Source organism: Clupea harengus, chromosome 10, assembly GCF_900700415.2.
Source record: "Clupea harengus chromosome 10, Ch_v2.0.2, whole genome shotgun sequence".
NCBI classification, from domain to species: Eukaryota; Metazoa; Chordata; class Actinopteri; order Clupeiformes; family Clupeidae; genus Clupea; species Clupea harengus.
This window is the reverse complement of record NC_045161.1, coordinates 12,758,668-12,783,331: the sequence shown is the minus strand read 5'-3', so window position 1 is coordinate 12,783,331 and position 24,664 is coordinate 12,758,668. Positions and strand designations below refer to the sequence as shown.

The 24,664-nt window shown below is 42.6% G+C and overlaps 1 protein-coding gene across 2 annotated transcripts; it reads right to left on the bottom strand.

Annotated features, from left to right (window-relative positions):
- Positions 1-5,678: 5,678 nt before the first annotated feature.
- Positions 5,679-24,392, bottom strand: LOC105910702 (leucine rich repeat containing 8 VRAC subunit C). 2 transcript variants are annotated; one of them, XM_031575412.2, is made up of 3 exons: positions 24,213-24,392; positions 15,707-15,849; positions 5,679-9,751 (listed from the first exon to the last, which is right to left on the bottom strand). In XM_031575412.2, the coding sequence occupies exons 2-3, from the start codon at positions 15,842-15,844 to the stop codon at positions 7,466-7,468; spliced, it is 2,424 nt and encodes an 807-aa protein (XP_031431272.1). In that variant the 5' UTR covers positions 15,845-15,849; positions 24,213-24,392; the 3' UTR covers positions 5,679-7,465. The 2 variants fall into 2 exon arrangements, with proteins under 2 accessions (XP_031431272.1, XP_031431274.1); XM_031575414.1 differs by lacking the exon at positions 24,213-24,392 and adding an exon at positions 15,086-15,181 and having other exon boundaries at positions 15,707-15,784.
- Between the last annotated feature and the right edge of the window lie 272 nt (positions 24,393-24,664).

Below are 24,664 nucleotides of genomic sequence, written 5' to 3'. Positions count from 1 at the left end.
CCGCTGTTCCCCACCAGCGGTACACTCACCACAGCCACATCAGTGTGTTTTCTAGCTTGACGGATGGCTCATAAACCGCTGTGTGTTGTCCACTGAGTTGTGCTCAAATGCACATTTTCCCCTCCAGGGAGGGTTGATTCTTCAAGATCAAATGGGCCGTCTTTAAGAGCCATCTGCATGTTGTGCTGTTTTCGAAGGGGGCTGGGCTGGGCTGGGCTGTCTGCCACAGTGCTTTCCAAGCTGTTGGATGATAAATAATGCACAGGCCTTGAGTCCTTCACCTTGTACACCCTCCTCCGAGGCTGGGAGAGACAGCAATGGGGGGCGCAAGATAGAGACACTGAGAGAACTCTGAAGGTTTGTACAAGGGCAGTGCCCCTGAGACTGAAGGAAATTTGCGAAGGGAGGTTGTATTTGTTTGAAAGTGGTTTATGGCATTTGTCTATTTCTCAAGTAGCAGACAGACAGTGTTTCTTATTACAATCTCTTTATTGACGTGTGGCCTTATGATGTAGTGAAATACATTTTACAATCATTATAAAGCCTTCAAAACTAGGTCACATAGAATATTGACTTGGGTAATGTGGGTTTTGACCATTTTTGCAATAGCTCATTCTTAGCACTTTGCTTCAATGCTTTTACTTTTAGTTTTTGCAAGGATGTTTATCATCTATAAAAAGCGAGTAAGCGACCATCCAGCGCTTCTATAGAATCAAGTATACTGTGTGCTCACTCAAACTAGATGATATTCACATTGTAGTTTTCTCACCGCTGACCAACAAGATCACAATTTAGCTGCACTGATTTATGCAGTGATTGTTCATGAGCCAGAATTAACTTTGATGCTGACACTGCAGTTTCTATTGAGCACCAGGAGACCAGCCAAGCAATTAAGAATGCATACCGAATCCCTGAAACAAATGAATACATAAACTCCTTTTGGGCAGACAACAGCCATGATACTCTATACTAGGCTATAATATCATGGTGACTGAAGGAGGCTGTTTTTCTGATACACGGTTGACCTGTTTCATCATATATATTTAAATTACTGGCAGCAGGTGGTGAGCTGGGCAAGGCAGTGTGAGGGGAGGGTTGGAGGGGGAAGTGTCTAGAGGTGATTTGATTACCAGTGTGCTAACCTAAAAAGCTATTTTTTTTTTTAATAATAATAATAATAATAATGTGGAACATGTAGTATTATTGTGTTGACTCTTGTCTAATTTTTCTTCTTCTAATTGTCAGGGTTGTCAGTGTGTAGGTTTACTGGGATAATCCTCAGGCTAAGTGGACCCTGCTGCTGGCTGGTCACATAAGTACAGTACGATCGTCATAGCTAATTTTTCTATTTTTGAAAGGGGTGGGGATAGAGCGGGGAAGAAACAACCATAGTTTCCTTCACAGGTCTCCCCTTTGCCTCTCTCTCCCTCTCCCTCTCTCCCTCTCTTTATCTTTCTCTACCCATAGATGCCCCACTGAATCCCTGAGAGGTAAGGGATGAAAGCCTCCGGTTGGCAGTGATGCCTCCTGTTTCAAACCGACAGCCCTGTCTTTCATCTGCCAAACCTGACCTGCTGCTACCGACAGCCTTCCTTCTCCTCTCCCTTCACTCTGTGCTCTTACCACATCTTATCACCTTATCTCTGGCAGCTCCAACAACTCCTCCATCAGTGTGGTTTCAGAGAAACGTCATGTCAGAAAGCATCTGAAGAGATAACCCAGCAAACGGGGTACGGCCTCTTTCTATGCAAGTGCCCATACAAACACACACACACAGACTCCTCCTCTCAATCTCGTTTTCACACGCACACACACACACACACACACACACACACACACACACACACACACACACACATACACAACATAGAGAGTGGCAAATGGGGGAGGGGAGGGGGTAAGCAGCTTTTCTGGGATCTTTGTAGTGACACTCACTCTGGCACAGGAGTGAAGATCTGTAAGGGCCTGTGGACAAGTGAATGAGAGCTGAAAGACACTTGACATCAGAGTTACCAGAGATGAAGCCCTGCAGGCCTGGCACCAGCAGCTGCCAATCATAACCTCAGCTCTAGGAGAGCAGAGACAGGTCTCTCACACACCTCAGTCGAGCCGTGTCTGGTGCTCTTAAACACACCCCTGAGACCAAAGCCTTAAATGCTCAGGTATATGGAACAGGTTTGATATTCTACTGATGTAAACATCCAGATGATCTTATTGTGATCATTTAAACAATAATTGAAGTAATATTTATAAATCAATTTTACGGCAAGCCTTCGTGCTTTGCAATGAATGAATGATCTTTGTCTTCTACACACACTGATACTGATACTACCATACCAAACTATAGTACCAGCAGCACAATTACATATTTTACTCTATTGTCAGTCAGTGTCATTGAATGGCATGTAACTGGCAGTGGACAGTGTGAAAACAAGATGTTCCAGTTGCAGTAATGTTACATCTCATGTATGGTTAAGGGTGTAGGCATGTCTATATTTATTATTTGTCATAAGGCTGCCTAATACTGCCCCCTAGGCTCCTCAGTGAGGTTTGGAGGAAGTTTTGGGCACTTCTTGTTTCTCACCAGGGACATTAATCCACTTAACCAATGTTAAATGACATCCAAGCAGGAAAAGCCACTTCCTGCCACTGGCTCTGTGAGATTAGACATAATTAAGCAACACCGTTAATGCAGTTCACATTTGCTGAACACATAACACAACTGTCTCTGAGAAAAATGAGTGTTCTGACTCATTGTATGACCCCCCTATGTCTATGCACTAAAGCACACTATCCATTTCTTTTTTTTTCACAGATCATTGTCTTCAGAATGGAGATTAGTGATCTGACAACAGCTAAACAGCCAAAACTAATATTACTGTGAGGTTATACCATACAATCAAAGAAAACCTCAGCAGTATCCAGATGCTTATTTGACAGGCACATTTTGTTTGGTTCCACTAGTCTCTCAGTAACAACACTGACGTCAGCTTTGCTTCATGGTGTGGTTGTGTAGCACTTGTGGTTAGTCACACTCCCTGCGTGTGTGCCCAGCGCCACCACAACAGAGCCATGGATGTACCCAGCTACCTCTATTTTAAGTTTAAACATGCAACAGCTTAATCCACACTCTTCTCCCCAGCTGTAAGGTACCATTATACAGGATCTGCAGACAGAGTGCAAAGAGCAGTCTAATCTTCACACCAAAGAACACCTGTCACTTATTGCATGCTGACACACTGGGGCTTTCATTACTTTCTCATATAGTACAAACTTTATAACATCCTCAGGTCCCCCTACTGGAAGTCGAAGTAGGGGGGGGTGGGGAAATCTATCAAATAGCGCACCTTTTACTAATACAATCACTAAAACCAGTCACACTATAAAAGGCTAGCAAATTAACTGTAATTCATTCATAAAACTGTGAATTGCAAGCTAGTCAAGAAGAATGCACAGTGAGACAAAGACCTCAGTTTTAATGCAGCACCCGTGCCCCATACACTGCGTGACCCCAGGATGTTGCCAGCGGGCGGCCAACAGCCGTGGACAGCAGGTGCTCTCCCGTAGCGGCACTCCTGGACTCTGAGGAGCGAGGAGGATGCTGTATGCAGGAACCATCAGGGCAGGCCAGGAAATCTCCATCTCAAGGAAGCTCCATCTTCTGCCAGGTCCGGCCCTCCAAGCGACAGTGCGTGTGTCCAATGGCGTGCTCCAGTTCCTGGATCGCTCCCTTCGTTCTTTGGCGCGGCGCTCATCCCACTTCTGACACCAGTGTGACGAGCTGGCCAGGAAGAATGTGCAGCGAGACAGAGACACACACTATGCCTGTCAGCAGGGGCACTGGGGGCGGGGAGAGTTCGCCCAGGGCACCATATAAGCTAGAACCGCCACTACCCAGTGAGTTGAACAAAAGGGGGCTCATTGATTTGTGAATACCCTTCTGATGTTGTAGCCTACCACAGACTTACGGGTGAAAGGCCACACACTAATTCCAGTTTGCAGGATGACTCACCAGCCCTTTTGACTGAAGGGTGAGACGAGATGGGAGAAATTACATTTTGCAAAGGGAGGGGGAGACGGGGGAGGCCTGTGCACACAATGAACAACAATGATAGTGAGCAACCTAGAATGAATCACAAGGCAAAACAAATTATTAAAAGGAAGCATAACAATATTTATTTTCAAAGATTAAGACCTGTCATAAAGGAATGTATCCTCCCTGGATGAGTGCTCTGCGATGCCCTTAGCAAACAATACAGCACAACAGCTGGTGTGCATATACTGTAGCTGTCCCCTTTGTGTCACAATGGCCACAGTGGTATTCGTCATGGCAAGTGAGTTGTCTGACATTAATGAATAGACATGACACTTTATGACTGGAATGGGCCACTGGCATGCCAAAAGGTTGTGTCAGTCAAAGCAGTGTCAGGCGTGGGGGTCATTCTTCCCCACTTTAGGTGTAACCTTGCTGTTATATTGTCAGCTGGTGTTTGGAAAAGAAAAAAAGTACCCATTCTCTATTTTAGGCATTTTGATAGGAGTATGTTTTCAATCTCAAGGTCACAATTAGGTTTCAGGTTTTGTTTTTACAGCTTACTAAAACTGTTGTGGTGCAATTATGACTCAAAATACCACACAGGCCATAAACGAGAGTTATGTCCATCATCAATTGCTTGTCTTACACTACAAGTTCCTGGCGAAATAGCAGATACTGAGTATTCACAGATGTGCATTAACTGCATGTATAGTATGTTGTGGACATGTAACTAATGACAGCATTCGTTAAGGCATACAATGCATACATTAACCTTGCTAATTTCTTAGTGAATAAAATAGCACACCAGTAAGCAGAATGGAAGAGACAAAATGTGAGGTTCATGAAGTGATACTTCTCCACCCGTGATCTTTACCGTATGCCGCTACCCAAAAAGGGCTGTTTACAATGTTTCACTTCCACTAAATGGCATAGACCTTTCAGGAAATCCTGTGAGCAGAGAAGCTTTTTTTAAACCTTTGCCAGTTCGCACCTCATCCCACACAGTCATACCAAGAAGCAGTTTCACATCAGACTTATCATTTTGAGTCTACAGGGGCTGGGTCTTATGACTCTTACTTGAAAAGGGTACCTTTGTGAAATTTGTGATAATAGCGTGAAGGGAGTGCAATCAGCTAGGCCATTACAAGAAGTCCATTTAAATTTCAGGAATAGGACGATCTCTCCGTTGGGCTGTCTGGCCCTGAGATAATTTATTTTCCTCAGTTGACAAGATGTCCAAAGCCCCAACCAGCCACATTTAATCATGCTGACATGTGCAAATTAATTTGCACTAAATTAATCTTCTAGCGGCACAAAGCATGTGCACTGGATACAAAGACAGGTAATTTTCTCACTATGCAGAAAGGACATCATATATCACTTAGGATGTGAAAAATCATTTAGTGTATTCTCCTCCTACAAAATGGGCATTTCTTTACCAAATCAAAGTAAGAACATCATAAAAAATGCTGTTTGTGCAAATTAAACATATTTGTACACTTTGCTGACTACCTATTATTTTTGATGTAAAGACAGGATCATGTGCATATATGTGCTACCAAGGATATGCATGCAGAACGAAAATGTAACTTTCTAATAGCCAGCAGCTGGGCAAAGTAACTCACCAAAGGAAGAGAATGGGTAAAATGAAATAAATATTTATTTACTTGTGAATTCCATACAGTACAGTATGATGAAATACGTAGTAGAAAAAGTGTCATGTTGATAAGGCAAAAGGATTTTACATTTATAGGCAGCAATGGCAAAATAAATTGGTTTCTGTACATGAAAAAGATCTGGCTATTTCCACCAGAACCTAAATAAAGCAGAGCTAACAGGTTTAGGTCCAGCATGCATCTGAAAAGATTGTTGTTGATAATGTTTCGTCAAATGCAATAGCTGGACCCAACTCAATTCATGCCCACACTGCAACCAATTTTTTGGACACACGAGGCATCATGTGACACATAGAGCACCGCAAGAAACGAACCCTGGAAGATTACAGTAATCCTGCACACAGGAGGTTGATGCTTTGATTTCCTGGGTCTTGTGGGTGGCACAATTCAATCTCGGCATCTCCGGGAGCGTGACACAAGCTCTAGCTCGTCTCCCTGAACTCCTCTGGCATGGGCTCAAGCACACATCCTGTACCACCCTGTGCTGTTGGTTCTGAGCCAAACAGTGACTGCACTGCACCCTAGCTGAGGGAGTAAGCACAATCACAGTATTGCTGTGTCATGGGTTAGACTGGCCAGGGAGCAGCTCTGCATGCATAATGCCGGTGGTAGGGTGGATGCAGCAACATTCGTTTTTGCTTCGTTCTCGAGGCACATATTGTATAAATGTCAGCTGATCAAATTTCAGATATCCTGAGAAGCAGGACCTCTCTGCCCTGGACAAGCATATCGACACGAGTGATCATGTTTCACAATGGAAAGGAATGGCATCAGCAAGCTGCACTATGGCAATGGGATGTTAATATGACACCATCATCAGAGGAGGCTTACGTACCAGAGGCACAGGGTTGTAGCCATTTGAATTTGGTCAAATGTGGTAGCAGCTAAAGAATTTGGCATTGGAACAGTCTGATCAACTTATGTTGTGCCTACATTTGGGTGTACCTGAATATAGCCACTGATCTGTTGCAAACACTTACATTGACCTTCAGCTGGCCATAACTGTAGTACTGATACAATGCGATATAATAGAAGAGATTGGAATGTTAGGCCTACATTTTCCAGTGCAAATATGTCATTTATATGTAAAAATGTATATTAGAAGAGCTTCAAAATGTTTACAGATAATTCTTCATCACTATCCAGCTATGTCACTGATGACAAGTAAATGGAATAGAAACATGACACAAACAATTTCCCACTGTATTGCCGTGAGCAATTTGCATCGATTTTAAGAAATGCATTCTTGCCAGGGCTATCACCAATGGTGATTCAATTGATGAATGTTTGTCACAAGATAATCACTACAAGCTTTCAAAAGAAGGCCACAAATGTATGGGGTACACAGTCTGTCCAGTGTAACATGTTTTTCCATGCCAAGAACAAATGGCACGCCTGCATAGACACCCAATAAGGCATTATCTTATTCTTTGATACATACACAATAGAGATACATTCTTATGATAACAACAAAAATGTGTATAATTAATTAGGCCTTTTTCCCAAATTGTTTGCCCAACAAAGATATTCTGACGGCTTTCCCTTCTATGCCAAGCATAAGAGTATAAAAGGTTGCACTCACCCATTAGTATTGCAATATCCATCATGACATATGAAATCTAATACACATAGGCTGGATACAAATGGACGGAAAAGGCCACGCCTAGGACGGAAAATGCCACGCCTAGGACGGACAGAAACCAAACGTACTTTAAGACTTTTTGGTATATTGTGCAGAGTCAAATTCACCCATTTACTCAGCTTTCATTTGTTCCCTGACATCTGAGGGCAATGTCTCAAAAAGAACATCCTCCACCATGAGGCCACTGCGCTTTAATGACCGACAGACGGCCAGCTCGGGGGGCAAAGCCTCAAAATGATTCCCCTTTAGCTCCAGGTGAGTCAACAGCACCAGGTAGCGAATCTTTGGTGACAGCACAGACAGAGTGTTTTTGCCCAGTTTGAGTGTCTTCAACTTCTTGCAAAAGAAAAGCTCATCCGGTATGCTCTCGATCTTGTTGCACGTGAGTGAAAAGTACTGCAGGCTCTGCAGCACCCCGACCTCAGGTGGGATGAAGCGAATGTCATTGTAGGAGAGGTCCAGGTAGCGCAGCTTGTTGCAGAGGAACAAGTGCGAGGGCAGGACCTCAATCTTGTTGTAGGAGAAGTAGAGTCTCTCCAAGCTGCCCAGTTTCTTGATGTGCTCTGGGATCTGAGCGATGCTGTTGTGCCACAACTTGAGGCAAGTGAGTTTGCGCAGATGCTGGAAGCTGACAATTTCCTCGATGGAGCGTAGATTGTTTTCCTTCAGGTCCAGTGCCTGAAGGTTAACCAGACTGAAGATGGCATGTGGGATACGCTCCATGTCGCAGTGCACCAGCTCCAGCTCTGTCAGATTTACCATCTTCTTTAAATTGTTAAGCATCACCAGCTTGGTGCCATCATTGTAGATGTACAGCCGCTGGAGGTGGCTGTGGACATCCACAATGGACTGCGGGATCTTGATGAAGTTGCTCTTCAGTGACAGAGTCTTCAGGGACTTCAGCTCCCGAAGTGACTCCAGGGTGATGTTTTTGGAGGCATCTGGACTCAGAGAACCGGTGAGGTGGAGCTCCTCTAGGTTCCTCAGCAAGTACAGCCAATGTGGCAACTCACGAGCATCATCAAACTTCACCCGCAGAACCTTCAAGTTCTCTTTCAGGAAGGATATGGCCGCTGTGTGGATCTTCAGCGAACACTGGTAGAGGGACAGCTCCTGGAGGTCCTGTAGTTGTGCGATGGCCGCTGGGATAGTGACATTATTGATGATCTCCAGCTTCAAGGATTGCAGCTCTGATAGCTCAAAGATGGTGTCTGGCAGGCCCGAGAGCATGAAGAGCTGAAGTTCAAGACGGTTGCTGTTGTTGGTTTGCAGGCGCTGGCGGAGCTTTTCTGCAGTCCAGGCGTGGTTCAAGTTGAGTTGCTTCAGCTTGTTCTCACTCACCTCAGAGAGGAACACAGCAAAGCGTTTGGAGTAGAGTGGGTCATACTGGTCGATCATATGCAGCATGAAGGCAAAATCGTTCTTCACGTCTGGGATGTCACTGATTCCTGTCTCCTGTCGCACATACTCAAAGGAGTACTCTTTGAGAGAGCGGTAGAAGAGCCAGTAGGACGTATACAAGCATGAGAATCCATACACAATCACAAAGCACAGGTAGCAGTAGGAGAGTTTGGAGAACAGATGGGCCATGGTATGGTTGCAGGAAAAGTGCCGGTACCCAGTCATGTTCTGAATGTCCACATTGCAGGTGACAGTGATCTGGACCTTGGAGACCAAGACACTGTTGTAAGCAATGATGAGGACGAACTTGAGCACTTTGAGGATGGTCTGGCGGACGTACAAAACATAGAGTAGATCACCTTCTTCCACGTGCAGTCGGAACTTTTTGACCTTCTCAAAGAGTGCCTTTGCCTGCTCACCCTCCTTCTTGTCCAGGACACTTGCTGCTGCTGGTTTGTCAACCACAATCTTCTCTGGGATGGATCGAAGAGACTGAGTCTTGACCAGGCTCCCCTCTACTGCGGAGGCATTGTTGGGAACTGGTCGGCTGGGGACCTGCTTCTTGCTGTCCCGCTCCTCTTGGTTTTCCCCTGACACCTCTGACAGGGCTCGAGTAGTCCATGGTGAGTCAAAGCACTTTCCCAAAATGGAGATGAAGTGTTCAATTTTGGAGCTGGATCCTGGGAACTTGAACCAGAAGTTGCTGCACACCATGAAGATGACCGTGTGTATGAGCACCAGGTATGGGAAGTACTTGGCATACCAGTGAAGTGCCTTTTCGTAGCACATCTGGTTGATGAAGCTGTATTGCTGCCAGTCCAGGTTAGTTTTCAGGCCCCTCATTTCCTGCACTACAGGTGCAGGTGAGACTGAGGTGGGAGAAGGGAGTGCAGGCTCACTTTCTGGCTCAGACTGATTTGGCAAGATCCCTGTTTGATTCGTCGGAGGAACTGGAAGATTCCCCTGAGGAAGGCAGATGATTTTGTCTTGCATAACCTGCATATGAAGACACACAAACAAAAAACTAAAGAGTTTAGAAAATGTGTCCCTTAATGCATACCTTTGTCACTAAGTAAACAAATACATGTAACTGTGTTAATTGTGATTAATTTTCAAAATAGTGACAACAGTGTATCCGTGTTACAGTGTATGTGCATGATGCATACATGATTCGAGTAACTGACATTTTATAACTAACTGGAAATCTACAGAACTGTAGAATCTGACTAAATTACTATATGTGACTTTCTGTCATTACCCTTTCTGTAATATACACTGCAAAACACATTTTAATACATGTTTGTATTATTCTGCCTGAGGCACATTGTGGTATTGCATACCAAGAGGTCTACTGTAATATGCCTACCAGAGCGATGACTCAGACAGGAAGTGCCCACTTGCTGTATTCATCCCAGTGTACTCCAGAGGGAGACATACTCACTTAAATGTCTCGAAATAAATAAAAGAGCCTAGTCTTTCCCTAAATCCTCCCCCATAGCTGACACAGATGATAGATCATTTTATTGAATGTTCCTGGATGTAGCTGATGTCTGAGCAAATGTATTATTGCAGACAACCGCATGTGGAAAGTCAGAGTCTGAGTCATACTTCTGACTCAATACTGAGCTCCTCCTGCTACTTTCTTGTGGAAGGGCTCGATAATATCTAGTGACATAATTACTCCCTAGCTTATGGGCTGGATGAGGCCTGTCTGGAGTCTGTCTCAGTGGGAAAAGACAATCTACAGCAGCATCAGCTGAGGGGGGAAAAAAGGGAAGAAGCTTCACAAGGCTAACACGAGGACAAGAGGCTAATTCTGCTGAGTAGGGCCTCCTGAGGAAAGAGAGATCAGCACAACTGCGCACACCACCACTCATTCTGTCACTCTGTCTCTCTCTCTCTCTCACACACACATACACACACACACTTTTACTAAGGCAAACACATGGACACCCTCTGTCTCTTTCACCCGCCCTTTTCTAATTTTGTCCACCGCACTAAAGGTCCTTTCACCCGGCATTATGTACTCTCAGCCAGTCCACACACCCCCTCAATTCAGACGGGGGCCTTCTGGCACGGAGAGTGTTTACCTCACCCATTCTACAGCGCGAGGCACAGACGTAATGGCAGGAAGCGTATCAATTAGGAACCATAATGGCTGCCATGAATGGAGCTGCTGCCACGAATCTACACTTTGCGAGTCATCGGATGGCTAACGTTTACAATACCCACACAGTTTTCCATACTGTAATGGGGCAGAATTCTTTTTTTAAGCGCTTCTGCCTTTGAACATGTTCCTCTGGGGAGGTGGAGGGGGATATTCCCACCCACTCAGGGAGTTCCTGTCAGGGGTGTTTGTCTCATCTAAAAATAATTGGGAATTATCTACAGGAATTTACACAGAGGACGAAAGGGGGGGTGTTGGCTGTAAATAGAGGCCGTCTTCAGTTGATCTGCCACAGGACCAAAGACACAATAGCGAAGAATGAGGAATGGAAAAAGAAATGGAGCGGGTAGGAAGGGAGGCATCTGTGTTTTTCATATGGAGGTGCTGGAATCCCATCTCCCTCCAATTTTGTATCGTCTCCCTCAAGTTGTGTTCGTATTCCGAAAAGCTGTTCTATAACAGTGCTTTCAAATAGCCAGAGCTTGAGGTAATGACACCAAGGGTGTTCTGTTTGTAGATACAAGAATGACTAGTGGGAGAATTAAGTACAGAGGTATCTGCATCAAGTACATTTTGTAGTTGTACACAGGAAAATATGTTAAATTCCTCATGCTATTGGTTGGTGACTTCCACAGCAGCCAACCCTCTCATGGTCACATGCAAGTTCTAGCCTAATTAGTGTAACAACAGGGTGCGCTACAACTGCTACATACTGATACTTAACAATACTCAATATAATTAACATTTCACTGCTAATGTTAATTATGCTCCCATAGACATAGGGTATTGCATGCATTACTGACCATTTTCCTCTTCTAAACATGGCACCATAATCACACAGATGACACATATGTAAGCCTTAAACATAGCCACACATGCAGAGAGAAAACTCAAGCTTCGCACTTCACATAGGCTGCTTTGTTTGACTGTTCACAACTGTACACACACATGCACGCATAACTATGGAGAATGAACAAAGAAACACACACAGTCTTTCTGGTGCACATCCGACAGCACACACTCCAGCACACATGCTTGCACACTCACACACACACACACTGTCTCTCCCTCACACACACACTCCCCTTCAATTCATTAGTTAGATACATTTAGTTAGATTACATATTGTGTATTTTACTTCTGATAATTTGTAAATAAATGCTTTTGATTGTATAAACTGGTTTATTTAACGTTGCACAAGAGTGAATGCTGCTAACCTGCTGCAACCTTTACTAGCTATTTATATGGTAATTCTGGTTGTAGTTTATATTACCAAATTGATAATACCAAATTGATAGTTTAGTATATTTTATGAGACTGATTTTTGACTGATCAATATTTTTACCACTATGGTAGGCCTATGTGTTCAACTTAACTGATCTGTTGTTGTGGTGAATAGTTGATGCCTATCCAATCGGGTGAGATCAGCAACATTTTATTGGTGGCCCTCATGAGGAGAGTATTAATATTTATGCACAATTGCACCCACATGGTAAGGTACCTACAATATTCTGGTGCCCGTATGAGGCTGGTATTGTACCTACACTATGCTGGCTTGAGTAATGTTAGCTAACCAACAGCTAGCTAGCCATCACTGTTACTGATGGAGATAATTTCCAAACACTGTTAATGACTTAAGAATATAATAATCAAGTGCCTGGTATTATTAATTACCTTATATGAATCATGTACTTATGTAAGAAGGAACATGGCTTTTCTGTGTTTCTGCATGGGTGTAACTTAGAATATTAGGTGCCACTTAGTCTGCATATGTACAAGAGCATGTTTAGACCAGAGGTGATAAGCTTCTTCCGACCTTGTGCAAAACTGTCATCCTTGCAATTCAGGGAGCCTCGGACGTCAGAGATCCACCACGTGGTTATCCCTGCTGAAAACTAAACTTCTGTCTATATAAACCTTGTGCGATGTGTTTAATATTGCTTCACTTTCAGCCTTGTGCTGGGAGTGAGCCCGATTGCAATTGTTGTTTGTCTAATAAATATACTTATATGCAGCTCTGAAGTCCTGAGGTAACTAGGGTGAATTTTCACCTATCAGTTACAGACAAGAAATTAGTAGTTCACTAAACAGCTCTGGTTTTATAAAAATGTCAGTCACAGTTTTAGTTGGTCTTGTTGGTCACGATGATCCCGCCCCCAGCTCCTAACATCAGCAGTTCTTGGTTCTAGACAAGCAAAGTTTTGGTGCTGCTCTGGAACCAGTTTTCCTGGCTGAGAGTTGGTTCTTTGGCTGTTAAGAACGCTGAGAACTTGATGGAAAAGGGGTATGTGAGCATTTCAGCCATAACCACTGGCTTGCATTTTCAGCAGCCTCAGACAACTGCTTTAAAGCTCCATTCAGTGACCAAAACCAAAATCCAACGGAAGCGCTGTGGTTGATTTAGCTACAAAGCGTCTAATACCTATCTCCACTGGCCTTGTGTGTGCTTGCCAATCTTGTTCCCTTGCTTCCACGATCAGTTTCGCATACTTAAGCCTCTTCCTTTCAAAGGCTTCATCAATCACATCTTCAAAGGGAATCATTAACTCAGTAAAGTAACTAATGCACTCACACTCAGAATACATCACCTTGTCTGGTCTCATAGCAGTCACAACAATACACTTTGAAATTTGAAGTTGCCTTCCGACATCAGCCAGCAAACCCCAATCCCGTACCTTGGCCCATTTACTGTACTGTTCCAGTACTGTTTGTACCTGACTGGTGTCCACTTCTCTGCTCCTCTCGCAAAAAATAATTCTACTGTCCCTGTCATTAACCAGTTAACCTCAACTAGATTATTCTCAAACACGGCAATACATTCATACACCTGATTGTCTCCAAGTGTAGGGACCCTGGGTCAAGCAAGTTTTACAACCAGACAGAATATGTTCTAACGAGTCAACACCCATACACAACATGCAGCTTCCGTCTTCAACTACCCACTGGCTGAGGTTCTGCAGAGTTGGGAGGACATCATAAGTAAATTAAATGAATGCCATTCATAGCTCATCTTCCTCTTCTCAACATTATGCCAGTTCTTCCATTGCCCCTGCTATGCCTGACAAGCAACTGCTGTCTAGTTTCCTCTTCTTGCTTGTGAACAAAACTGGGTACCATCTGCCTCCTTCTGGCAATGTAGCCTTACGCCATGCTTTCCAACTGTCAACTAACCCAAACCCTGCTCTTCCACTCTGTATTTCTCCACCTCTGAAATAGTAACTTCATACGCAGTCAAAGGCCACCTTGTGCATGGCAAATGCCCAAACTGCAAGTACCACAATTTAAATTTACCAGGGAAGAATGGTATTTGCCTTACCAATTAATTATCTAAGCCTGCCTTAACTCTTCACCAGTTTCTCTACAATAGAAGGAATCACCTCACCGTCAATATAAAGAAAACTGTCCTCCACCAGTTTTCCATTCTGAGATTCCTGCTTTCTGCACAGGAGTATCTATCAAGGTATTTGCTTTCAAATAGGAGACCAAGCTCCTTGTGATTACATTAAGAGGAATCATAGGTAAAAAAAAGGTCATGTTGTTTTTCTCCTTGTGCCTGACGCCACATCTTCGGAACTGTTCCTCTTTTTTCAAACAATCACCATAAGCTTCCATAGATATTTAAAAATATCAGGCGCTCCTTTATAGACACGATTAAGTACCCTATTAGGGCCAGGAGCTGATGCCAGTTTTTCTTGGTGAACCTATCTCTCCAACTGGAGGAATGTCTGCTGGTAACTTGAGTTTCACATGCCTCTGATTTTCAGTATGTACCAATTGAAGATACTTCCTTTTTTCAACTCTCAAACTTTCTCTTGAGTGAATGAAGACTTCACAAACTTAAATGGATCCTTATAGAATGCATCCCTAGCTTGTTCTTTCTTTTTCCTTCCTCATCTGAGGAGCTCCGCCTTCCTTGGTGTAGCCAGTCTACTCCTCACCCCCTGCCTGCAGTACATTAAAACCTTATCTCTGTTCAACATCTGCTCGTTCCCATTGCTTCTTCAGCTGCCTCCTCTTGAATCAGCCTTTCTATTTGAACCTCTTCGCTTGACCTTCACTTTCTGACAAGCTCCATATATGTCCATGCAATAGGCCATTATAGATGACCTCACCCGTGCAATTCAATTTACTCCTTTTAAATCATCATTGATCCAACTCCATACCTTAACTTCGGACTTTGGTTTTCTATCCACCATGTTTCCTTCCTAGTTTACTTGATTTGTCCTTGCTGTTCAACCAGCTGCATAATGTCCACCATTCTGTACAAGAGTCAAATGTAAATTATTTATCACTGGAATGCTAGCATCTTGTGGGGAAGTCCCCTATATCTCTTAGGAAATTTCCAGGAAACACTCACACTCCATTTGTATAAACTACGCCTTCACTAGCATGGGTGTCTAACAATCACTTGGTGTCCAAACATACAGTATATGTTGTAAGAAGACATGAGTCATAGATGGAACAACGAAGACCACCTGGGAAGAAGGTTAGTTCTGCATTCTTGGCAATTCAGATGTATTTAATTGAATAAAATAACTGAATAAAGTGAAATGTACTTTTTCTCCTATTAAGTAACTGTTAGCAGATGAACATAAGCACTTGTCTTTTTCCTTATGATGACTCCTAACATCCCTATTTGTCCTTTTTTAACATCTACATTGTTCTTTCTAGTAAAACTGATGTGGTTCTCTGTTATCAGAGCACATGCAAATTTGATTCTGTGGGGCATGAATGTGTTAAAACACAAGTAACGTGTAGACTACCACTGTTGCTATGACACCAACCTGAAGGGTGCATCCAAACACTCCTATCATGAGCATGATCACGGAGAGGTAGTCAGTGAAGACGTCCCACCATGGCTTCAGCACACGGAAAGCTGGCTGCTGCTCCGAGAACTGCCGAAACTCTGTCACGGGAATCATGATTCCTGTTGGGACACAAGATGACACACGAGTGTGGAAAATAAGTCACAACATCAGCTGATGATAAAAATCTACATTACAATGCCTGTACAATCAACTCCACCTAGAACTAGAACAACCATCTACTATTTGATACTGTGCTGTGTTTATATTAGATTATGCATTCTGGTAAGGAAAAGGGTAAAGAATGGTCATGTGGAGCGAACTTTCATTAACCTCCTGTGTTTGCCAATGTCATTATACATGAGCCAAAAAGACATACAGTACATGTCTAAAATCAACATTATTAAGCCCCACAGAGAAAAAAAGTCCCCATCCCAAAACCCAGTGTTTCCCCTACCGTTATATTAGGGGGGCGTCCCGCCCCCCCAACGGCACCCCCCGCCCCCCCTGGAAGGTCAAGTTAATTTTGTTCAATTTTATTTTCTATAAAGCGCCAAATCACAACGGAAGTAATTTAAGGTTACCTTTCCTATAGAACAGGTCTATAGCTTGTTCTTTTATTAAACAAAATAAATAGCCTTATGTTATTTATCTTATTTACACGACGGCATGTAATTTCTGTCTCTACATGGTCGCGCGTTTACAATTCTCTGCTCTCTGTATCGCGCATGGCAGAGTTCCGCCGCGATGCGCACAAACACACAGACACGTGCGCGCACACACAGGTGAGCACGCTCCCACCAGCGGACAGAATTGGGCTTAAGAACCAGTGCACAGCTACGGACACTTTTAAGCTTTAAAAAACTAATATCCAGGCGTTCATGAATCCGGCAGAGATCTTTTCCTCGGTAGGGTCGACAATGAGGCCCAATGAGAATGGCTACAACAGACGTGGAAACAGAACGTACGTACAGAATGTCCGCACCGAAAATTCAGAAATAGATCTGGCTTCCATTTTTTATCTTTTTCCGTGAGTTGTGCGTGGCCCTTTTTACATAGAGTCTGCTAATAAATCTATGAAATGTAACGAAAATTATTTATTTTGCTGTGAATAATGAAGGAAGCAATAAATCCGATTATTTGCCAAACCCTCAAGACCTGTTGCCATGGAGATTTAATGTTACTTTCTGTTTGAAGACAAGGTAGCAGCTAGTGTTGAAGAATGGATGACTTGAAATTGGACGACTTTAAATTAATATATGAAATTGAACATCAACACCTATACGGATAAAATAAATAAACAAGGATAGCAAAACAGATTGATAAGCAATGAGAACGGCAGAAACACAGGCAGGACGTCAGATGACGAGACAGATCATAGTGACACAGGCTGTTTTTTTTAATTTTTTTCGTCATATGAAGGCTGAGACATTCATAACATCTTATTCAGTCGTACTGGTCCTTTTGTAATGCCAACATGTGCACTTCGTTGTGGATAAGTAAAGCCTATTTTGCTACATTTTTGTAGTCCTGGTAATCTTTTGTTTGGCATATTGGTGAGGTTATTAAGAGGACCATTTCTCAATCGTTTTGTTCTTGATGAATTAATGTTTGTTTAATAATCAATTATTTTTCAACAAATAACTCAATTATAATTACAAAGAGGACAATTCATAACTTTTTATCGCAACTTTCACTTGTTTCGCCAATTTCATTGCAACAAAAACCTAAAAATAAAAACTTTCATCGCAACTTTTTGGAAAAGCTCCTGCGAAATCAGGAATTTTAGGCCGCAAATATCTTAAAAAATGTTCTTCCAGAAGCCCAGAAAGATACACCACTGCAGCGACAAAAGCTGCACACTTTGTGGATAATTGTCATAAAAAGACATGTTCCGATGTTTAGTTGTTATATTGACTGCTGTCATTAAAAGAAACACATGAACACCATGATTCCTTTAAGCGTGCACCGTGCCCCAGCCCCCCCCCCCCCCCCCAAAGCTGTAAACCTAGGGGAAACACTGAAACCCCAACAATGCTATTTGTTTAGTGCTCAGATGAGGGCCTTAGCTAGTTAGCTAGTTTAGCTAGTTAGTTTGGTCTGTGGTCGCTGACCAAAGAGGACCGAAGATTAGGTGTAAGGAACAAACATGACAAAGAAGCCGCTGTGACCACCAAACGTGGTCACCATTACCTCCCAAATGGTAATCTTATCATGGTAACAAAGAAAAGGTCCACACCCTGGCATCACTCTGACACCAGGGGTCATAAACTGAGGTGTAATTGACAGCCACCAATTGTAGTATGGGAATGGGGGCAGGTCATTGAGAACCTCAGGCAAAAGGTCAGAGAAACTTCATTATTGTACAAAACAACAAAAGGTTGACAGAGTTGTCTGCATCAGAAGCCTAGTTCATTTACATTAGGAGGTGTCTTAAACCTATATATGGCTAGAGTTTGAGATGTTTGGGATCCAGACCACTGAATGCTGAGTATGTTCCATTTGCTTCGTTACTGCTCTTTACTGGAATAAAGACTGATTGCAGCATCAACCACCAGAAACATTCTTTATTTTTTTGCTACATAGGCATGGCTCTGGGCTCATGGCTTCCCCGCCGGCCCTGTAGTGGTGTCTCCATCTTTTGTTAACACCAATACATTTTTCTGCGCCTCTACTTGTCAAACAAACCTCTAGAGCTGAGCCATTGACTATCTAAAAATGGCAGTGTTTATGCTCTGTTGGAGATCATCAAGGGTACTGACTATTTATTAAAGGCTTCAGTGTAATGTAGGACTGGGCGATAAGGCTAAAAAAACTCATATCTCAATATACTGGGGTGAAATAACAACATAGGATATGATATAATTACATATTTTAAAAAGTATAATGTGTCAGTATTTATTTGAAATATCAAGAAAGATAACACAGCATGCTGTCCTATATCTAAAGAGTTGCGTTCGATTGAAATAGAAAATAAAAATAAATCGCGCACACAGCATATCTTAAGTGCTATCAATGGTGAGGTTGGGTCTTTAAAACATTAACAAAGAATAAACATCAGACAATTGTAGGTTGTAGGGTAAAGTATGAAAGTAAGTTCAGTCAGTGGCATAGGAAGATGTTTGACATTGGGGGGGGGGACAAAGTTGAAAATGTCATTTGTTTTTGTTTTGTTTTTTTCTCTCTTCATTTTAGCATAGCAGGCAGGGCCTGAAGGTGGCCAAAAACACTAACAGACAGGGGAAAGCACAGTCAATTACACATCTCAAACGGTTCCCAAAAGGATAACAGAAATGCATGCTAATATAAACACAAGCTAGAAAACACAAGTACATTCTAAAATGCAACACTTGACACTGAATGAAACATTAACATTCTCACAGGCACACACGTACAGCATTTTGGGGCAAACTCATTGCATGAAAAGTAGGATTTTATCATATAACAACCTTCCACATCACTGTTCCTTTAGACATTAGATTTTATGTTATGGAAAATCTGATTGACAACCAAAGAGTTTTCTTTTTATTTCGTTAAGGAGCACATTTCTCCTCTGTATTGATCCACATCCTTGGGGCACATACACTGAAGATAACTGCGACCTGTTGTGGAAGCATTATTGAGTCCTGATTACAACACTACACTGTACAAGCACCTGGGTAATGATCCGTCAAGTACTGTACATTAAAACAAACAAATATCACCAAAGTAATCTCTGCAAGGACGTTTCACAAGCATCCACAGGCCAGCACTACTGCAGCTATTTATAGGACAAGTAAAAGCAAAGCTTAGCCACACAGGAAATGAAAGGTCTCCCACAATACCCATCAATGGCCCACAGTAATTACATATGTTTTCCAACTACTGCTGCTTCTGCATTAGAGAGGTTACACAGAAGAGAGAAAAAAGCACCCTGAAGTTGACCACTGGCTTTCTGAAGACTAGTTCAGTCACAAGCTGGATGTCAGTCAGTGGACAACTGGATGTTATTAGGCATAGAGTCTTTTGGCAACTGAGACACTTGATTTAATTTACCCGTTAATGACATTAAATGTCATCATGGACACATTGGAGTGTAGAATTACAAGAAAGTATCTATTAGTCTATTGGTAATGTTATTCAGGTATGACAGCACTATTTTAGCAGTCATGACAGCCATAATTTGAACACTTTGTTGCAGAAACTGTACATCTGTGACTGACCAACACAGTTCACACTTGAACACAGAATTATATTTGAATGTGTGCAACTCCCTTATTAACATAAAACTCGGTTGTACAGGTAACAGCACTCAAACTTAGTTAATTCAAATGTGAATCCACGAATCCACACTTTATTTGGATGGTCCCCTACAGACTATCTACAGATGCTCTGATCTGTTGGAACTACAACTTTTGGTTAAGGTTAGTGTTTAGGTTAGGTTTAGGTGATGTTCAGTGAACAACTAGAAAGACTGAACTTGAATTTCAACAAACCATCTGTAAAGCCTCTGTAGGTGGACTATCCAAATATAGTGTTACCCAAATGTGCTGTATTCGATAGGCCCAAAAGCACAGGGAATATTTGCATGGTTGTAAAACCCTAAAATGATTTTGGTAACTAGTCCATGACAAAGCCGGTTTTGAAGACAGCAGTTGTGTTGAGGCCTGCAAGTGTACTTCCCTCATCATATTAGTGTATGCACATCATGTCTGTGGTGGAAAATCGAATTGTTGAGACTCCCCTTGTCTGTTTTGTCTCACCTTTAACCTTGTCCTTATTTAAGTGATTTATCTCTCTCTCTCTCATCCATCATGCAGTTTCTTTCAAATGGTGACTCAACAGAAGATTAAAGCCATGCCTACGTTGAGGATGAGTAGTCGAAGTTAGTGGTGAAATCAAAACCGACAAGCAATAAGTAAAAGAACAGTCATTTGTTTAATTGTATAGGTAGTTCACTCTCATTATGTTAATAATGGTTATTGTGGGGAAGTCTGTCAGTGAGGGTTGTGGTGTTTCTTTGAAGTGTATGCAGTGTTGTGTCTGGTATTGACATGTGCCTTAACCCATGATGGGTATGGAGGAGGGGTAGGGTTGGGATGCCAGACACCACTGCTGTACTTCCTGGATTTGTTGTGAGCCTAAATCAACGAAACACATATGGGGGAATGTTCCCACTTGACAACCCCTGTGAGGTGCTCATAAAGGTGTCTCTTTGGTGTTGTTTTTGCTGAGTATTGTTAAGTATCAGTATGGTGGTTGTGGTGCACCCTGATGTGTCATAATAAATAGTTTAGGTAGTTTCAGTATGATTACTTGCATGTGATGTCCTGAGGTCTGGCTGCTGTGGGAAATCCCCAAACAATAGTGCAAGGAACTTGACATCTTGTCCTGTGCATAACTGAAATGTTAGTTATGTTTAATTTCCCCTTACAGTCAAATAATTAGTCCAGCAGCAGTTGCAGCAATTTGCTTAAAATCATGCAAGGCATTCAAACCCAATATGCTACATACTTATGTGAGCTGACCTTTCACCCTGACAAGGCGATATTTCTTTCAAACACATTAAATGAAGTAGCACAATTGCACAATTGCTAACAGAACGGTTATATCTGAGAAGCATCTCATCCTGGTATCCGGCAGATCTGCTGGGCTAGGGCAGGATAGAAGAGGTGGCAGTGTGGTAGAAGGAGTGGACGCTGTTGCCCTGCTGTTGCCCCAGAAGAAGGCATGCCAGACAGACTCCCACCCACTGTTGGGATGTCCCGGATAATTACTCATAACCAACACCACCCTAGCCTGAATTCCACTGTATTCCAGCTGAAAAATATGTTCAGCCCTAATTGGTGTTTCATGCTTGAAATGCTGTGGAACACAAAAACATGGGCCTTGCTACATTAAGGGTGAACCTGGCAGTAGTGCCGTGTGCACATGAACTCTTCACTGAACATGGAATTAAACACAACTGTTTCAACCAGTAAAAGTTAGACAAGTCAACAAAATGGACGTACTCTACTCTAAAACATCTAACATGTTACCCAATAACCGTATTAAAAACAAGTATCCTGAAAACATGCATGTGTTACGTGTGTGAATTCTTGATTCCATAGACAATTAGATTTCAATATTTGAACATTTCTTAACTTCCCCTTACTCACCAAAGTTTCTTGACTACAATGACTATGTTCTATTCAAGCTATATATCTACTGAATGAAGTTGAATATGCATTCTTCATAACTGTTAACTGGACATGGCTATTTACCAAGGCCTATATGTTTCTGGACTGACGGCGATTCTGGAGACCTGACTGGCCTGACCTGCAATAACCTAATCTCCTCAGATGACTCATCCTCCCTGGAGAATCCCCTCCACATCATGCTCTGCTACAGTCTCTGCTTTGCCTACCCATAATCATTCTGTCAGCAGATCTTCTTCCGTACACTCTCTCTAAAATGGAAACTGAATCTGTAAGTATTTGACGTCAATGCAAGCTCCTTTTTATGTGTCTCCAGGAACATACTTCTGTCTCTCACATTCCAACATCCCACAAACCAAGGAGACCCTATTAATCAGTTACCGCACAAAAACCCTGGTGCTGGTTTGAGTGGAATGGCTGTAAATATTTTTTTTTTAGGTTGGCTTTTAGAAAAAGTTTTCTTCCTGTGTTCCTCTGATAACCGTGAGCCCGCTCCACAGTCCTGACTGGCTGATTTAAACACTGCCTGCTACGAAAACACTTTTTAGTGCTTGAAACAATATTTATACATCTGTTATAACCAGCTGCAAAGGTTCAAGAGGGCTACATGTCTGGAATATCCTGTGCTGACTAATGATCTTACCAAGCTCTGTCTAAGCTGGAGAGGCTGCGTGTGTTTGAGTGTGAGAGTGCATGTCTCTGTCTTCATCCTGCAAACCAAGGGCATAGGCAATTATTTAAAGATAAAAAAACGCTTCCGTAATCTTTTCAATCAAAGTGACATTGGTGAAATTACCATGACAGCGACCTTCACGTAAACACCGTCTTCCTGACTGTTTTAAAAAACATATATATTTGAACACACCAACTCCCACTGCTGGCAACCTTGGTGGAAATAGTATGTACCTTAGAGGAAGGATGCAGGGCACACCAGGATGGGATAAGAGGATGTTTACAGATCCAAATGACTGAAAGAAGTCTATTAGGTCCCCAAGGACTCGTGTCTCGTCGAGAGTCTCAGCCGGATCACACACGACAATCAACTGAGGATCTGCTGTGACATGCCTTCCTTAGTAATAACAGTACATGGTTTGGTATTCACTGAGCGATGCTTCCTTTGATCGCTTTGAAAGAGATATGTCCTTGTGGCGTTAATTTGTGCTGGGGCATTGTTGAGCCAGGCCAGCCTTATCCCACTGACAGACTGTTTCCTGGCAGGAAATGGTCCAGCTCTCTCAGCCACACACTCTGACAGAGACAATGTATGCCTGAGTCACCTCAAGACCCAAGGATACAAAATCCTGTCCAATATGGGACCTTTAAGACAATAGGTGCTGTTTTGTGAGATACCAGCCATTCCCCGAAGGTAAAGACAAATGTTCCATTGTAATGTATTTAGTGCTTTTAATGCTAAATTCTATGCACCATCATTGATAATCATGTGATATGTGTGATAGCATCATTGTAATAGATTTCTTGGAATGAAGGGTAATTCCAGTTGTCTTACAATCATTGCAACTATACGCTCCTTGCCCCTGGGAACTGAATCCATTCTCAGATACTGACAAGCTCACCACACCCTCATGAAATCTTTTAAAAGACAAGCTTGAAGATAGCACTGGACACAAATCAGATGATTTTGACTGTGTGAATGGAATTACTAAACTAAACTGCCATCCCTGACATTTATGTGAACTATCAGTCAGTTTGCATTTTTTTGAAAGATGGGGTACTCTCAGTTGGGGTACTTATCACAATCACCGCAGAGTAACTACTTCGTTTGGAATTTCGCGGAAATCCAACCCCTTAAAGTAGGATCTAATGGTAATTGCTTGGCCCTCTCTGCTGGGAATCATTCTAGCCCTCTAACCTAATCGATATCCAGAGAAATAGCCTACAGACACGTCTCACCCACACACTCATGGTAAGATACTGAAAGTCAAAGTGAGCCTACATCAGCAACATGACTAACTACTAACACGTGTAACACTGGACAACGATTCTGCACGTAACCACACAATTGCAGGATGGGTGAATCTGATTAATATTGTAGTCTTAGCTCAAATAGGTGTCCACGACGTGACCGTACATTCTAACCAGGGTAGAAACTATGCTGCTTCTCTTAACTTTCCCGACAATAACGCAGTCAAAGTTATGTTAAGGGTTTCATAGGATATGCCACGCTGTTACAGTATCATCCGAGCGCTGGTTCGTAGGATAAAGATTTGACTGAACTGCCTGCTTTTTTCTCGGTAAACATACAAAGTAAAAATGACTAAATACCGATAATGATAAAACACTGAGCTTACCCACGATGTGTCTTCGCCACCTCACTCTCTTATATGTTTGGCCGTTCCCAACACTGAGGTGAAGGCATGTCCTTGTGGCTGCGGTGACTATGGTCCGTCTGTTGTACCGCTATTGGTGCCTCGGACTCACAAAGGCTGTACTGACGAACGGCAGAAGGGCGGGACCACAAGTTTGGGGGCTGCTCAACGAAAACACTGTGTAGGCTACACTTTTTTTTCCAAGGGGTAGACGCCGTAACTGGACATATGTAAATAATATATTTATTTATATTTTTGACCTCTTTTTCTGACCTTGAACCCTTCTATTTGTGTTTGATACATCACCTCTGGCAGCACATCCTCCTCGTCTCTGTGGGACAGCTAAACATACCCACTTCCTTATGGCATTCACTACAGCGGGTGAGCATTCTCTTCTCTCAACAATATATACTAAAATTAGGGCCACCACATCC